Below are 17525 nucleotides of genomic sequence, written 5' to 3'. Positions count from 1 at the left end.
CAGAAAAACCTGGACTGAGACCCGAACCGACCCACGTTCACTATGACGTCATCATTGGGCTTTCAAGCTGACTGGAAATTTAATGTAAGTTCAGTTTAAACAATTATTTTAATTTCTTTTATGTGTTTCAATCCGTTGAATAAATAATCAATTTTATTTATGAAACATTTCAGACACAAAACTTTACTTCATAAAATATAAACATATGAAAACATCAAAATAAAAACATCAAAATATAAAAATATAAAAACATCAAAATATAAAAATATAAAAACATCAAAACTGTGAAAATCAGAAACAGAAAATTATATCTTGTCAAATTACATTGTTAAAATAAAAAAATCATAAAACATGATGATAATTTATGTGTTTTTAATGAAGTGATTAGAAAAAATTTTCATATCTGAAGACAAAAAGCAGAAATATGATTTAATATGATTTAAATCATATTTAAATCTCCAGAAGGAGAAAAAACAGCAGCTACCGATTAATGGAGCACATTGATTAAAAAAATAAAATAATAATAATAATAATAATAATAATAATAATAATAATAATAATAATAATAATAATAATAATAAATGAAATAGTAAATAATTATTAACCTGCTGCTATTTTTTAAAATTACATTTTATTTCCAAAGTATTTTGAAACAAAACATTAAAACTAATAAAACAGAAATCAGAACAAAACATTAAAGTGATATTATAATCATCAGCATCTGGTTTTTATTGAATATTTAACAACGTTTTTGTTTTAGTTTCTTCAAAACGATTCATGTCATTTCTCTGCTGCAGCTGTTATCTCCCCGCCCAGCCGCCTCTTATCTGCACCACCTCCCCTCTGCAGGCGGTTCTGGTTCTGTTTGGACCACAACCAGAACCTGAACTCCCTGATAAAAGCTGCAGGCCAAGTTTGGAGCAAAGATAGCAAATTAATCCAAAAATGAGCAATTAAAAAAAAAATACAATCAAAGAAAATCTGAGAAGAAATCTGAGAGGATTTTCAAATATTCATATGATTAAATGTTAGAGAAAATAAACAAACATGTTTATGCTTCCCTGGGACTTTAATAAAATAACAATTTATTATTATTAATTCTAAAAAAATCCTCAGTAAATTTTTACACTTGATTTATTTATTCTGTTAATGACCTAATTATTAACCCATCATGAGTTAGTTCATCAGTTTATTTTCAGAGAAGAAATGTTAAAATAAGTTTTTAAAACTTGACATATTTTGATCCATTTCATTTTCAGGATCATTTATTTATTTATAATAAAGTCCTGAAGTCGGTGTTTGGACAAATAATTTAGCCTCTAAACCTTTCATGTTAGAACGTTCCACTGCCAGGGTTGCCCGTTATCTCCAGTGTTATTTGTCTGAGCTATAGATCCCTTGGCAATGATGATCAGAACCCAAACGGATCTATTTGGCATTCAGCTGGGAGACCAGGAGCATAGACTGGCATCGTATGCTGATGATCTGATAATTTTTTTGACAAATTTATCCGTTAGCATCCCAAATTTAATGCAACAAATAAAGATATTTGATCAGTTCTCTGGCTACAAATAAATGATTCAAAGTCCTCTATTCTATTTCTGAACAGGGATGAAAGACTGAACCCGGTTGTACAGACGCCTTTTATCAATGCAAGGGAGGGATTTGTGTATTGGTGTTAAAATCACCTCAGACATTGAAACAATCGTATCAGCAAACTATGACCCTCTGGTCAGTGAAGTAAACGAGTCACTGAATAATTGGATGACATTGCCCATATCGATGATTGGCCCGATAAATATCATCAAAATGAATATATCACCAAGATTTTTGTATCTTTTTCAGACAATTCCTTTGCCTCTTCCAAAACATTTTTTGATAGATTAAATGGTATTTTTAGTAGATTTATTTGAAATGATAAAAAGGTTGAGACTGTTGTACCTGCCATATGAGAGAGGGGGGTTACAACTCCCTAATCTTAAACTGTATTATTGGTCTGCCCAGTTACACTCAGCCATGTTCTACTTTTCAACTGAAACACCCCCAGCTTGGATGGAAATTGAACAATTAACAACAAACCTTAGATTAAATCTGTATTTGTACTCCGCAAAGCCAAAGCAATTGATAAAAATGACAAAGAATCCCTTTCTAAAAAACACAATTGATGTCTGGATCCATCAATATATTGGAAATGTATATTGATCCATTTCCTCTTTCTCACCCATCTGGGGGAACAGAGATTACAGCAGGAACAGCTGATGGAGGTTTCAAAAGCTGGGCAAATAAATAAACTGCCAGATCTTTATAAGGATGACAGGCTTCTTACATTTCAGCAATTATGCCAAATATATAACATTTCAAAGAAGCATTTTTACAAGTATTTACAAATTAAACATTTTCTTATGTCTAAACATAAAAAGATTGAACCCAGACCGCCACTGTCATACCTAGAAAATATTGTGCTAGAAAATCTAGAGAAGAGAGGTCATATTTATTTTATTTAGCTTTACTAAGGCATGATAAGGAATCCACTGCAGATAAACTGGATGCATGGAGAGTTGACATTCGAGAAGAGATACCAGTAGCGGACTGGAACACTGCATGAGTAAAGGCCCAAAAACAGTCAATCAATACAAGAATGAAACTCCTTCAATACAAGTGGTTGATGAGAATTTACATAACTCCATTTAAACTGAACCGCTGGGCACCTAACATCCCAGATATCTGCTGTAAATGTTTGGTTGGAAAGGTTCTCTCTTTCACTGCGTATGGGAGTGTCCAAAGTTACAGCAATATTGGAACTTGATTATGCAAACTCTGTCAGAAATCGTTGGAATGAATGTACCTGCTGAGGCCAAAATGTGTGTTTTGGGTATTTATCCGGAGAATTGTGTTTTTAATTCCAGACAGTTAAAATTGACTGACTTTGGACTCCTGCAGGCCAGGAGATTAATATCTCTATAATGGAAAAAAATGGACATGCCTTCAATTCACATGTGGGTGAAGGAGATGACATCGTGTGGCTCTGGAGAGACTCACTTACATTATCAGAGGAAAAGGAGAGAAATCTGAAGAAACATGGTCACCATTGACCGAGTTTCTGATGAAGGACATTAAGAGAACTGTGCAGAGATTGCTGAGTTTTTTTTTTATCATTGTTTATTATTGTTTATTTGTGTTTGTTTGATTTGGGGACTAAATTACTGAATGAGAATCTGTATTGAGTGATTCACTGTCACTTTTGTTTGTCTTATTCTTGTATGTTATAAAAATTCAATAAATTTGGATAAAAAAGTTTTTAAAAAAGTTCATTTGTAGTTTTTCACACATAAAATGACAAAACGTTGAACATAAAACATTTCAAACAGAAAGCTTTTAAACGTTTGAAACAGTATGAAATGTTGAGATCAAAATGAGGAAATAAAAACATTTCCAGTTTATTAAAATCCTCCAGAAACAGGATGAACCAGAAAACTGATTATTATTATGATCCAAGCCTCCCCACAGCATGATGCTGCCTCCACCGTGTCTCACTGTCAGATGTGAGTTTGAGCTCAGAAAAACTGAAAGTGAAAAAATCTTCAAACTGATCAGGATTTTATTTTTATTATTTATTTTCTTATTTGAATTGTGATTTTTTTTTTACGTCAGAGGACTGATATTGTGTTTCCGTCTCTCAGCTGTTCTCTGGTTGTGACCTTCGACCTCTGCCATTCAGTTTTTCTATCTTTGCTTCCAGGAAGCCGTTTGTTCCTGCTGGTGTTTCTGCGCCTCCCTCCTGATGCCGGCTGCTGATAGGGGCCCTGCTGCTGGCGTCCCGCCACCCAGTCTCCTATCAGGCGGGCCGGACTGGGCCGGACCGGGCTGCCGCGTCAGCGGCGACTTGGCACCGGCGCGGTGGGAGGGATGTCCGGGCCGAGGGGATTTAAACGGAACCGGGAACAAACGTCAGATTCAGGCAGAGACCGAGACGAGCAGAGATGAGTCTGACACAGAAGGACAAGGCTGCGGTGAAGGCGCTTTGGGCCAAAATCGCCAAGGGGGCGGACGCCATCGGGGCGGAAGCTCTGGCCAGGTAGGTGACCCGACATCCGGCCGCCAGAACCCGGAGAACCAGAACCAAGTCATGCAGAGTAGATCCACTGAACTAGAAAAGACAGTCATTTTGTTCACGGTTCCTCTGTTTCAGTTCTGATCGCAGACTGAAGCTGAAATGTTAATATTAACATTAACAGCAGAGCGTAGATTTCAGAGTTAAAGACGTTCAGCTCAGCTCCTGATGGAAATAAAACGCAGCAGAGTCAGGAAATGTAATATTTTATGATTCTTAAAGACTGATTTGACTTCTTCAGTCAGAGGCTCCAGAGCCGCTGTAATACAGACTGCTACAGGAGATCTGCAGCCATCAGTGTCTACAATAACTGAAAATTCAATTTATTCTGAGTTACAATAACATTGAATTTTCTTTTGGGATCAATAAAGTATTTTTTAATTTTATTTCATTTTTCTCCAGTAAATCAATTTTTTTTGTCTTCAAACATCTCATAATTCAGGCTTTGTGACCTTTGACCCCTGTTCTCCTGGCAGGATGCTGGTCGTGTACCCCCAAACCAAGACCTACTTCTCCCACTGGCCGGACCTGAGCGCCGGTTCCGGTCCAGTCACGAAGCACGGGAAGAAGATCATGGGCGGAGTGGCGCTGGCGGTGGCCAAGATAGACGACCTGTCCGCCGGGCTGCTGGAGCTCAGCGAGCTGCACGCCTTCCAGCTGCGAGTGGACCCGGCCAACTTCAAGGTTCTGACCCGTTCTGGCCCAACCAGACTGGGCCCGCTGCTTCATGGTGTTTCTGCTGTGACGTGACGGCGTGTTTGTCCGCAGATCCTGGCGCAGTGCCTGCAGGTGGTGATCGCCACCATGTTCCCCAACGACTTCACCCCGGAGGCTCACGTCGCCCTGGACAAGTTCCTGTCCAACGTGGCCCTGGCGCTGGCCGAGAAATACCGCTGAGCCGCGGCGGCAAGGCGCGCGGCAAGGCGCGACGCGGCAAGGCGCGACGCGGCAAGGCGCATTCTGAACAACCAAACAGCAATAAACAGTTTGCTGCCAACATGTCTGCTTCTTTTATTGACACTTTTCCTCTCAAAACCAACAAACGACAAACATCCAGCTTTAAACATCATTTACCTTCAAGCTGTAAAAATGTTACTAAATATTAGCTGCTAAATATTAAATTAAGAAAATGAATATTGAATAAGCATTTGGTTGGAAATTAAATATTTACTTTCTGAATTAAATATGTAATTAGTGACTCTGAAATTCATAAATGTGGGAATAATATAGTGAAAATATGACTTTGAAACATGAACACCTAAATAAACATATTTATGATTTTAATTTTTCACAGGAAACAGAAACTGTTCCCATAAACATTAACCTGTTTTTATTATTTCAACAGTGGCAAGAACATCCATGAAACATTATGAGTCAAAATTATGCAGAGATAAAGTTTACACGACAGTAAAGAGACAAATTATGACTTGAAGACGATTCGTAACGTCTGATCTCCCAGGATGAGCCTGAAACAGAGCCAGGTCGTCAAGGTCACAGCTTTTCAGAAAGCTTTGCTTTGTCGTACAGTTACATTACCTGACCAGAGCGGCGGCCAGCGCCCCGCCTGTAATGGGCCCCACCCAGTAAACCCAGTGGTAGGTCCAGTGGTTGGTGATCAGGGCCGGACCGAACGCTCGGCTGGGATTCATGCAAGCTCCTGAAATATCAGCTCTGTGTTTCCATAAAACAGGATTTAGTTACTCATTAAAATACCTACAAACAACTGATAAGAGATATCGGTAGATTTCCATATTCAGGAGAAAAAGTCAATTTTATGCATATTTTGGAACTATTGAGCAAAACTTGAAAAGCTCTTTTATCATAAATGTTTTTTGATCTTTGACTCAAACAAGCAGAAGAAAAATAAACGTTCCATAAACTTAATGTCATTGTTTATGTATTACATGTTGCACATTACAGTTATATTCTGAATAACGTCTCTTTAAAACTCCCCAGAACTCAGCGCCTCCTACTGGCCCCCTTCTTAACAAACCAGGTTGGATCTCATTGGTCAAAAAATTCAAGGTTTGTTTGTTTCTGAGGGATAAAACAGTTACTGTTTGATTATTCATCACAATGATGGATTTATCAACATGGAAGAAACAGGCTCACAATGGCAGGGCCATAAAGGTCATTAATGGGAACATTAAGGTCATTAATGGGACCATAAAGGTCATTAATAGGACCATAAAGGTGTTTAATGGGACCATAAAGGTCTTTAATAGGACAATAAAGGTCTTTAATGGGACATTAAGGTCTTTAATTGGACCATAAAGGTCTTTAATGGGACATTAAGGTCTTTAATTGGACCATAAAGGTCATTAATGGGAACATTAAGGTCATTAATAGGACCATAAAGGTGTTTAATGGGACCATAAAGGTCTTTAATGGGACCATAAAGGTCTTCAATAGGACAATAAAGGTCTTTAATGGGACATTAAGGTCTTTAATTGGACCATAAAGGTCTTTAATGTGACCATAAAGGTCTTTAATGAGACCATAAAGGTCATTAATAGGACCATAAAGGTCTTTAATAGGACAATAAAGGTCTTTAATGGGACATTAAGGTCTTTAATTGGACCAAAAGGTCTTTAATGTGACCATAAAGGTCATTAATAGGGACATTAAGGTCTTTAATTGGACCATAAAGGTCTTTAATGTGACCATAAAGGTCTTTAATGGGACCATAAAGGTCATTAATAGGACCATAAAGGTCTTTAATGGGACCAAAACGTCATTAACGGGACCATAAAGGTCTCTAATGTGACCATAAAGGTCTTTAATGGGACCATAAAGGTCTTTAAAGGGACCATAATGGTCATTAATAGGACCATAAAGGTCTTTAATAGGACCATAAAGGTCATTAATACGACCATAAAGGTTTTTAATGGACCATAACGGTCTTTAATAGGACCAGAAAGGTCAATAGGACCATAAAGGTCATTAATAGGGACATTAAGGTCTTTAATAGGACCATAAAGGTCATTAATAGGGACATTAAGGTCTTTAATAGGACCATAAAGGTCTTTAATAGGACCATAAAGGTCATTAATAGGGACATTAAGGTCTTTAATAGGACCATTAAGGTCTTTAATAGGACCATAAAGGTCATTAATAGGGACATTAAGGTCTTTAATAGGACCATAAAGGTCTTTAATAGGACCATAAAGGTCTTTAATAGGACCATAAAGGTCTTTAATAGGACCATAAAGGTCTTTAATAGGACCATAAAGGTCTTTAATAGGACCATAAAGATCATTAATAGGGACATTAAGGTCTTTAATAGGACCATAAAGGTCTTTAATAGGACCATAAAGGTCATTAATAGGGACATTAAGGTCTTTAATAGGACCATAAAGGTCATTAATAGGGACATTAAGGTCACTGATGCTAATAACTCACCCTGCCAGGATGTTGAACATGACGGTGCTGCCCACCAGAAACGGGCCGAAGGGCGTTTTGGTCCGGCTGTTGACCGCCACCATCAGCACCACCAGGGTCACCAGGCAGGTCATGGCCGCCTCTCCGAAGAGCGCCCGGTACAGCTGGCTCTCTGACCTCAGGAGGTCAAAGGCCGCCCCGCTGGCGTTGCTGAAGCGTTCTGGGCTGGTCATCAGCTGACAACGGAAGAACTGCTTCACATGCTGCTGCCAAGCAAACAGCGTCAGGACATTTTGCTGCTGATAGCACCAACCTTAGCCATGCCGGCTCCCAGGACTCCTCCGACCAGCTGGCTGACCAGGTATGGCGCCACCATCGCCAGCTCCATGCCGCCACACAGCCAGATGGCCACGGTGAAGGGAGGGTTGAAATGGGAGCCGCTTCAGCCAGGGAAGGAAAAACGTTACTGAACCAGATTCATTCACTCATCAGCCTGGCAGGCCACCAGGCTTCACTAACGTCCCGCCAGGCTGAGGGTTGCTTGTTTTCTATTAAAGGTATTTTACACCTGTAGCAGCGAAGAAGGTTAAAGAGTGTCTTTAGTGAGAAGCTCAGCAGGTCAGCATGCTGACTACTGCAGCAAAGTAAAAAAACTGCTTTAGTTTAATTCATCATTTCTTTAATGTTTGCCTTTTTAAGACTGTTATTGATGTCAAATAGCAAATAATTATCTGCTCATACTTTCACATGTCTTGTCAACTTTAAATTTTTTAAGTCAAAACCCAGCGGGCCGCAGGAGAACCGGCCAATCCTGAGGAAAGTCACCTGATTCTGTCCATGACGGCCACCAGCACCGCCACCGCCAGGCCGTGCACCAGAGCCGGCTGCAGCCGCCCCGCTGCAGGCGCGTTCTCGATGACGGACACGCAGCCGATGAAGACAAAGAACATGGTGCCCAGGACCTCCGCCAGGCAGGGCTGGAAAACCCGCTCGTACCTGCTGAGCGGCCTGGACATCGGCCGCTTGGCTTCGTCCAGGAGGGAAGAGTCTGCAGCCGCCATCTCCAGTTTCTCCATGGTGTCCCTTCACTCCTGCTGCAGTATGCTGACTGAGGCAAACTTCTGCCAGGCTGTTTGTTTCCAGCTGTCAGCTCAACCGACTGCTCATAAAATCCAAAGGTGAAGGATAAGCGACTATCTGAGGTCAGAGAGTCTTAATGGTTCTGCAGGTTCTGGCTCCGGTCCAAAGCGAAGCCTCAAAGTTTCTGTTTGCAGAAAAGATTAGAAAAGTCAAAGTCTGCAGGAATCAGACAGGAGAAATATTCCCAAAGTAATATCTGACTGACTGGAATAATGTTTATATGAATGAATGAATGAATGAATGAATGAATGAATGAATGAATGAATGAATGAATGAATGAATTCAGTCTGGACTCTAAGTCTGAGCTATTTCCACATCAGACGTTTTATCAACAAAGAAATAAAATAATCAGGAGGAAATTTACACAAAAAACTCAGATATTTTATCAAAAGCTGAAAAATTGAAAGACTTAAAACATTTAAGTTCTTAAAACTTAGAAAAAGTTTTAAGAACCAGAAGATCAGATCTGCAGCCAGACACGGCGGTGGCAGTATGATACTGTGAGCTCTACTCTTACAGCAGAACAACGACCCAAAGGTCACCAGCAGGTCATTGTCTGACTGGCCTAGTCAAAGGAACATGAACTGGAGGCTGTGAATACTTTCCAGGTTGTTTTAATAAAATCGTCTGAAACAGATTTTTGATTTTATTCTTTTCTCTCATATTTAAAGTTGTTTCTGATCTGAAACTTTAAAATGTAACAAAAACAAAACCTGGAGAAATCTGTAAAACCTTTTCACTGGATCTTTAGTTTGAACTTTTACGTTTATCAGAGAATTTGTTGTGGTTGCCATCAAAGTTGCCGCTTTATGACCTTTTTGTGACCTTATGTTGCCAACAAAACAATCAGAATCAATTTTCATTGAAGATTTTCTCCAACAAAGAGCAGAGATCATAAAAATATCAGATCCTCTGAAATGTTTCTTCTGCTTCCTGCTGCAACAGATTCCAAAATAAAAGCTTCAACATCCAACAATTTCTGATCTCAGGAATATTCAGGAAAAAAATATTTCAAAAGGAAATTATTATTTTAAATAAAAAAACCTCCAGTTCTCTGGTCACCAAACGGCCAACAATTGATCAACTGGTTATTGATTATTTAAAAATATTGATACATTTTTTATTTCTTCCTCCAGATTATTACTAGGAAGATTTAAATATGATTAATGAAACGTCTCAGTTCATGTCCAGGGATGTTATCAAAATGCTGCATTTATAAAACTTTATTAAAGAGAAATGTGACACTTTGGGTCTCTGTCTCTTTAAGAAGCCGTGGATCATAAACCAGGCAGGTCTGTTACGAAACGTTCATTTGAGCCTCCATTTAAAGGCAACACCTGATTTTATTGGTTCATTTCCAATCAATTTGATTTATTGTGTTTTTATCAGTTTTCAGTATTTTGTGTTTCTTTCTCTCATTGACACGATGAAATAACTTGAATAACTAAAATGTTTCCATAATTAATTCTTCCCCTATTTATGAATTCAAAGCATTTTTAAAACAGCTGAAAATGAACTATTTCTAATAAAATCATAAAACAATCACAATAAAAGATTTCAGAATCAAATTAAATGGTTTCAACCATAAAACCAAACAACTTTGTGAAGCAGGAAGTGCAAAGCTGCAGGTCTCCATGGCAACATCAAGGCTTTTACGACACAGATAAACTGAAGAAAGAGGATAACAAACACTGGACTTGACCTTTGACTCCTGAGTATCAGAAAGGTTAACGACCTCAGACATTTGTAACAATACACTGTAAAAAAGCAACAGTTTGGTTATGTAACATTCACCATTTATAAATGTCACAAATTATATTTCACTCATATTTTCCTGTTATTAGTGAAATAATTAGACGGATCTGTAAACCTGCCATTTTATTTTCAATAGAAAAACAACTTTTTTTTCAATAATTTCTGCTCTACGTCGATTTTCACATGAAAAACGAGGAAAACCGGTTTGAGACGTTGTGATGATGATAATAACAACACGAATCTCTTCTCATCTCTCAGTCTTTATTTACAGCAGATTCTGTCAAACATTTTTAAATATTCTCGTTTCATTTTTTCCAGCATCTGGTTCCAGTGTGACCTCTGACCCTGCGGCTCCAGGTGATCTGAGCGTCCTCTTCCCCTGCTGCTCCTCCTGCTAACTCTGGCAACCCAACCGTGGCCTTTGACCCTCAGAAGGCCAGCTGTGACAGCCCTAAAGAAGCAGAACCGACCCGGCTGATTAAAGATGGAGGAAGTGGTGCGGCGGCGCGCGGCGCTCTGCGGCAGCGCCGCACACATGCAGCCTGTGGCGGGTCTCACCCAGGTTGAGCCGGTCTTTGGTGGCCCAGCAGATGCAGTAGTGCTGCAGCAGCTGCTGCAGAAGCTCCTTCTCATCCAGGAACTCCAAACGCTCGATTCTGCAGGACAAAAGTCACCCAGTCAAACCCGGAGTCGAACCCACAACCTTCCTGTTGCAAGGCAGGTCCACATATGAACTTGATTCACATCAGAGCCACCAGTTGGTTGCTCAACATTAGACTCATTTGGAAACCAGTGGCTGCTATGGAAACTCCATTTCTAACAATGAAATGGAGTTAACGAGAAATTAATGAGTTTCCATTAATTTCTGTGAGGTAGAAACTAAATCTGAATATATGTTTCAGCTGCTTTAAAATTCATAATTGCTGTTTGACTTTAAATTTAAATTAGTTTCCCTCCTTCAGTCGGGTCGACCCGGTTCTACTGGAACCAGAACTTCTCTGTCCTCTGACCCAAACCAGCCTGTTCCCCTCCTGGCCTGTGGGGGCGCTGCAACAACAACCACTGCAGGAAACGACACTAAAACCTCTGAAGACACTGAGAGCAACTTCCTGTTTCACCAGATGAACCAAGATGGAGGCGTCAGAGTTTAGTGATTTCTCTTTAGTGTTTGGCTGAAGACCAGGAGCCATTTCTGCTGCTAGCGCTAGGCTAGCATGTTAGCTTTGGTTGTATTTACCCAGAATGCCCTGCGCTGTAGTCCACTTCCTGCTTTTGGAGCGGTCTCTGGTCCTCATGGTGTTCACATTCAAACAGAACCAGACTGAGGTTTGGAGGACCAGAGGTCAGAGGTCGATTAGCGTTCATACCTCACCAACGGACCAGATTTCATAGACAAACGGACTGGACTGCTTTAATGCCATCTCTGCCAGCAGGGGGCAGTGCAGCTGACCTACCTGGCCACGTCTTCCTGAGGCAGGACGCTGTAGACCGCCATCATGTCCAGAGCGCTAGCCTGATCCCAGCCGGCCTGCAGGAAACGCTCCTTCTGCAGACAAAGACCGACTGGTTCTTACACACTGGTTCTTACGCACTGGTTCTTACGGACTGGTTCTTACGGACTGGTTCTTACGGACTGGTTCTTACGGACTGGTTCTTACGGACTGGTTCTTACGGACTGGTTCTTACGGACTGGTTCTTACACACTGGTTCTTACACACTGGTTCTTACGCACTGGTTCTTACACACTGGTTCTTACGGACTGGTTTTACCTGGGAGTCCAGAGACTGGCACAGCTCCACCCCAGCCAGCACGCAGTGCCGCCTCTGCAAGTTCTCGATCATCACCTGACCAAAGCGGTCGCTCATGTTCACCTACAGGAACAGATCGACAGGTCAAAGGTCACTTCCTGCTGTTTCCTGAGAACTTGACATAACAGAAAAGCATGAACACTGACGAGGCAAATGATGCTGCAGCGTGACTTTAAATAGGCCAATGTGTCAAAATTTAATCAACTCAGCAAAGTAAAGAGGGTCAAAGGTCATCCTCAGTTATGCTAGGTACTGGGTTTAGTTTGTCACAGAGGCAGGAGAGATTTTGGTTTGGGTTCCATAGGAACAGATAGTAAACAGCTGCACCAGTGATTTTTACCTGTTCGTAGTTGATAAACATGGCGGTGTGAAACGTCTGAGCGGCCCAGTGGACCAGGCTGGACGACTGGGACGGGGTCATGTAGACCAGCACGCACTCTGACAGCAGCAGCGTGGGCAACCTGCGGCAACACCGGGACAGGCAACATGAAGGCAACACAAACGCAGCAGAAACTCCTGAGCCTGATTGCTCTGCCTGAATCAGCAGATTTCATCTGAAACTGTGACTCAGCAAACTGGAGGGTTGGTTCTGAAAACCTGCGGCGGTGGCAGTGGGCGTGGCACCGCCTGCAATCAGCCTCCAGATGGCCTCTGACCCGCAGCAGCTCTGCAGCAGCAGCTCTGCAGCAGCGGCTCTGCAGCTGCGGCTCTGCAGCTGCGGCTCTGCAGCAGCAGCTCTGCAGCAGCAGCTCTGCAGCTGCGGCGCTGCAGCAGCGGCGCTGCAGCAGATAAGCTGCAGTTCCTGGACCTGGCAGAGACCTGCTGAGAAAACAGACCATGGTTTCCATGGAAACGCTGATCTGAGCTGGACTCACTCCGGGTCCAGCTGGAACCGCCTCAGCTTCTCGTCCAGGCCGGGAACGTCTCTGAGGTCGGCTCCAATGATGCAGAACCGGTCCGAGTCCAGAACATGAGACTCTGAGGAGGCGCAGAGACGGAATCAATATTTTAACAATGATGGTGATGATGATGGTGATGATGATGATGGTGATGATGATGATGGTGATGATGATGGTGATGATGATGGTGATGATGATGATGGTGATGATGATGGTGATGATGATGGTGATGATGATGGTTCTTACCCAGCAGGAAAGAGTCGGTGGAGTGAACATCGATGATGGGTTTGGACAGAGGGGGTTTTGTCCTAGTCAAAGACCAAAACGGAAACATCTGTCACAACAACATTTTGCTGAACAATAAATTGTCCCAGAAATTATTGTCAAAAATAATAATAATGTAATTTTGAGACAATGTCAACTATTTAAAATGCTTCTTTACCTGATTCTAAAAACCTGAGAAAATGTTAAACATACAGAATCCAGAGGAAGCAGCAGAAGTTTTATTAAGCAGATTAAATGTGAGTAATTATTGTTCTGACTCTCTGATCCTCTTTCTGTCCACATTTTGACTGTTTTACAAATGAAACGTTGAACCTGTTTGACTTTTGAGAATCTGGATGGTAGAAACTTCAGGTAGGTGATTCAACCCTCAGCAGGGCAGGACACACAGTGCAAGGTTTTTATTATTTACAGTCAAATACAACTAAAATACAAACAGTGAAGCTTGAATCTGTGACCTGAACCAACAGGGTGAATACTCTCAATTATCACAGCATGGTAGTTATTTCTCCTGTCTTATTGTTCATGTTCCTTTATTCACTAATATGCTGATTTTGAACCAGACTGTGGCGCCCCCTGGCGGACGTTGTTCTGCATTGCCGGACCAGCCAGGAGAAGAGGTCAAAGGTGATTTTATCTGATCTGGCTGCAGAACCAAGCATTTCTAGTTGAAGCTGTGTTATCAATAATATGATGTTTCTCTGCATTTATCTGCTATAATGTTTACATATTAATATTTAATATCTGCAATCAGAAAATGGATCTCCAGATTAGCTTCACTGTTGCCTTTGAAGAGGATGATGAAGAGTTAACTAAAGCAATACTGTTATTGACTTTTAGGCAAGAAAATATTGATTTTATTATTAAAAAAATAATTCAATATTTATTAGCATTTTTTATGCATTTCTAATATTGTATAAAAAATGCTTAGAAACTGCAGAGTACACTAGTTTTTCTGTGATCATCCATCTGAATAATTAATAGATTAATCAATAACTAGGATATAATCTCAAAAGGGATCAATAAAGGCTGATAAACCAACTAACAGCAGTAAAGAACAGCTGCAGACTCACTTTATGTGGTGGATTTTCCGAGCCACAACAGTCGGAAAGTCAACTTCAAAAACAACTTCCTTGGCAACAGTTTTTCCTCCTGAAGACACACACACACACACACACACACACACACACACACACACACACACACACACACACACACACACACTGAAGTTTCAGTTGGTCTGCAGCAGGACAGAGAGCATGCTGGGAAGAAGCGCTCTCCGTTTCCTCACCTGCAGCCTCCAGAAGGTGGTGTCCAGGCCGGCGCCCAGGTTGATGACCTGGCAGTGACCTTGGGTTTTCTTTAGGAAGGCATCCAGCAGCAGGTTGACCCCCTGAACCCGGGCGTAGTACCCTGAGGTCAGAGAGCAGGGTGAACAGCAGCGGGGTCGGTTTACACAGACCGGATCAGTCTACTGATCCCTGACTGGATCCCTGACCGGATCACTCACCTCTGTTGATCTCGGGTGCCTTCCTCTCTCCAACGTTCCTCACAAAGTACTGGAGGCTGGAGTCCTTCCAGTAGCCTTTACTGGTGGCAAACCTGATAAATAAATTCAGTTTCAATTCAGAAGAATCGATGCTGATGGAGATGAACCAGGACAACGCTGGAAGAAAACCAGTTAGAGACGGGGAGGAGAAACCCTGAACAATATTATGGGATGGTTTAGATCAAAGGTTGCCATGTCTGAGCCCGGAGAACTAAAATCCTGCAGCTTTTAGACGTTTTGATGCGTTCCTGCTGAAGGTCCGGTTACCGACCAGAAGTTCTGGTTCTGATGAGGAGATTCGTTTATCTGCGTTTATCTGCTTCAGGCTGGAGAACAGACACGTCTGAAAGTTACAGGATGACAAATGAATCATGTCAAAGCAGATTCATGGGTCAACATGGCCTAGTCAAAGTCTAGACCTAAAACCATGCATCTTGTTCTTCTTCTTCATTCCACTGGACTCTGAGTTTAGTTTGTCTGTCGCGTAAATATCTATTAAGGTTTGCCGTTCTGATTAGTAAAATGGGAGAAATGCCAGGAATGAATGAAATAATGAATGAATCAAAGAATTAAAGAATTCTTTGATTCATTCATTCAAATTTTGTCAAATTTTCACACCTTTTGCAGGTGGTCGCATCATCGCAGGTGGCCCGGACCGCTTCATCCGCAGTGTCCGAGTCCGCGAAGGGCTGCCGGGCGGCCATCGATGACCCAGAGCCTCGGCTAAGGGTGCAGCATGAGACCGCCCTGGAAGGCGGCCGGGGGCGGTGCGGACAGCGGCTGAATCTCCCGCTAGCAGCGGCTAGCAGCGGCTGAATCTCCCGCTAGCAGCGGCTAGCAGCGGTTGAATCTCCCTCTAGCAGCGGCTAGAGGCGGTTTGCCGCTTGCTAATGTCCGTCCTGCTGCTCCGAGTCTCCTGGAGCTTCAACAGTCTTTGAGGAGGATATAAACATCAGCACAAGTGACAAAATAACGTCACTAAATAACTAAATACGGGAAACGAAAATTTGTGGAAAACTGCAGCCGGAAGCACAACATGATACACTTCCGTTTAGTGTTTTTCATAATAAGATTTTATGTTTTTATAAATGAATGCATGTTTTGATGATGTGACAAAATCTCAGAAGAGATCTGAGGTATCTAAAGCTGTATAGGTGTTTTTATAAATTTTCTGAAAACATTATTATTATTTTAATCTGAAAATACCCGCAGAGCAGCATGGTGGCCCACTAGCCACCAGGGGGCAGCAAAGCTAAACGTTCAGCCTCTTAGATCAGAAATTCCCAACTTTTCAGCTTCTGATCGACAACATAATAACTGAGGCGATCAGAATAATGACACTTTCATCCACAGCCAATGTATTGGTTCCTCTGTTTCTGACTGCTGTAGTTGTATGGCAGGCCATATTTACATAAAATCGGTTTCTTTTGACTATCTGTAATTCCATTCCAAATATGTAAAAATTTGTTTTGACTGGACACAACTACATTTTGTCTCAGCTGAATGATGATTTAAGATTTATGCATTTTCATTCTGACTATTAAGCACAAGAATTCAAGATAACTTAATTCATATTTAGACTGCTCAAAATGCCTTTTAAGACGGCGTTACTAAATTTGTCATCTGCGGTTCTGATCCAAACGGATTTTTACTCAGTTTTAATCATAGCTGTCCTCAAAATACTGCTTTTATTTAATTATTTAATACTTATCAGAGATATATTTTCTTGTTGAATGACAGTGATCATGTGCACAGATCACTGGGATTAATGCTAAATTCGCCACGGTAACCAGCATTTTGGATAGCAGCTACCTGTAATAATCTTTATGGTTAATATTGTGGTATAAAATTTAACTGCTGAATTGTGGCTTAACCAACACTTCACCTGATATGTTTGTTATTTAATAAATATCTGCCAAACAAGTAAATAAAATGTTTATACATTTATCATTAAAATTGTGTTCAGTCGCTGTAATTACAGCTTGGTTCCCCTGAAGGGTCTTTGTCAGTGTTGTATCCCAGCCAGCACGCATGAGTGGGCCCCACTTGTGTTTGATGTGGGCTACATGGGTAATGAGTGGGCATGGGTTTTATCTGGGCGAACTGCAAGGGACACATATGGTTAACCTAAAATGAGACCCATATGGCTGGCCCATATGGGCTAAATGCATGGGCCCTATTCAGCAACTAGGGGGCTATCTGGGAATGGGATAGTACTGGGCAACACTATTGGGGCCCATGTGGTTTCAGTATCATGGGCCCAACATGGGAAGCCCATGTGGGCTGACCACATTGAACCCACATGACATCAGCATGGGCTGACCATATATGGGTTAGACCTGGGTGTGGATATGTAGGCCCAGTACTTTTTTAAGTGGGCTATCTGGGAATGGGATAGTACTGGGCAACAGTATGTGGGGCCCATGTGGTTCTAGTATCATGGGCCCAACATGGGAAGCCCATGTGGGCTGACCACATTGAACCCACATGACATCAGCATGGGCTGACAATATATGGGTTAGACCTGGGTGTAGATATGTGGGCCCCAGTCCTTTTTTAAGTGGGCTATCTGGGAATGGGATAGTACTGGGCAACAGTAT

The 17525-nt window shown here is 41.5% G+C and overlaps 3 protein-coding genes across 4 annotated transcripts; 1 reads left to right on the top strand and 2 right to left on the bottom strand.

The window, feature by feature from the left end:
• Positions 1 to 3923: 3923 nt before the first annotated feature.
• hbae5 (hemoglobin, alpha embryonic 5) lies at positions 3924 to 5077 on the top strand. Its single transcript, XM_055057876.1, has 3 exons — positions 3924 to 4075; positions 4588 to 4795; positions 4880 to 5077. The coding sequence occupies exons 1-3, from the start codon at positions 3981 to 3983 to the stop codon at positions 5006 to 5008; spliced, it is 432 nt and encodes a 143-aa protein (XP_054913851.1). The 5' UTR covers positions 3924 to 3980; the 3' UTR covers positions 5009 to 5077.
• Positions 5078 to 5097: 20 nt separating this feature from the next.
• On the bottom strand, positions 5098 to 8632 carry LOC129377733 (aquaporin-8-like). 2 transcript variants are annotated; one of them, XM_055057864.1, is made up of 5 exons: positions 8318 to 8632; positions 7806 to 7932; positions 7514 to 7728; positions 5648 to 5782; positions 5098 to 5577 (listed from the first exon to the last, which is right to left on the bottom strand). In XM_055057864.1, the coding sequence occupies exons 1-5, from the start codon at positions 8566 to 8568 to the stop codon at positions 5532 to 5534; spliced, it is 774 nt and encodes a 257-aa protein (XP_054913839.1). In that variant the 5' UTR covers positions 8569 to 8632; the 3' UTR covers positions 5098 to 5531. The 2 variants fall into 2 exon arrangements, with proteins under 2 accessions (XP_054913839.1, XP_054913838.1); XM_055057863.1 differs by having other exon boundaries at positions 5648 to 5768.
• A 1997-nt stretch (positions 8633 to 10629) lies between these two features.
• lcmt1 (leucine carboxyl methyltransferase 1) lies at positions 10630 to 15960 on the bottom strand. The gene is given in 12 exon segments (XM_055057858.1): positions 10630 to 10838; positions 10946 to 11043; positions 11842 to 11933; positions 12157 to 12258; positions 12536 to 12656; positions 13071 to 13173; positions 13341 to 13402; positions 14450 to 14502; positions 14505 to 14528; positions 14668 to 14789; positions 14887 to 14978; positions 15544 to 15960. Coding segments are annotated over 12 exon segments (978 nt in total). The 5' UTR covers positions 15630 to 15960; the 3' UTR covers positions 10630 to 10815.
• Between the last annotated feature and the right edge of the window lie 1565 nt (positions 15961 to 17525).

Source organism: Poeciliopsis prolifica, unplaced genomic scaffold (assembly GCF_027474105.1).
Source record: "Poeciliopsis prolifica strain line A6 unplaced genomic scaffold, Auburn_PproV2 SCAFFOLD049, whole genome shotgun sequence".
NCBI lineage: Eukaryota > Metazoa > Chordata > Actinopteri > Cyprinodontiformes > Poeciliidae > Poeciliopsis > Poeciliopsis prolifica.
This window is presented reverse-complemented; position numbering and strand designations above follow the sequence as displayed.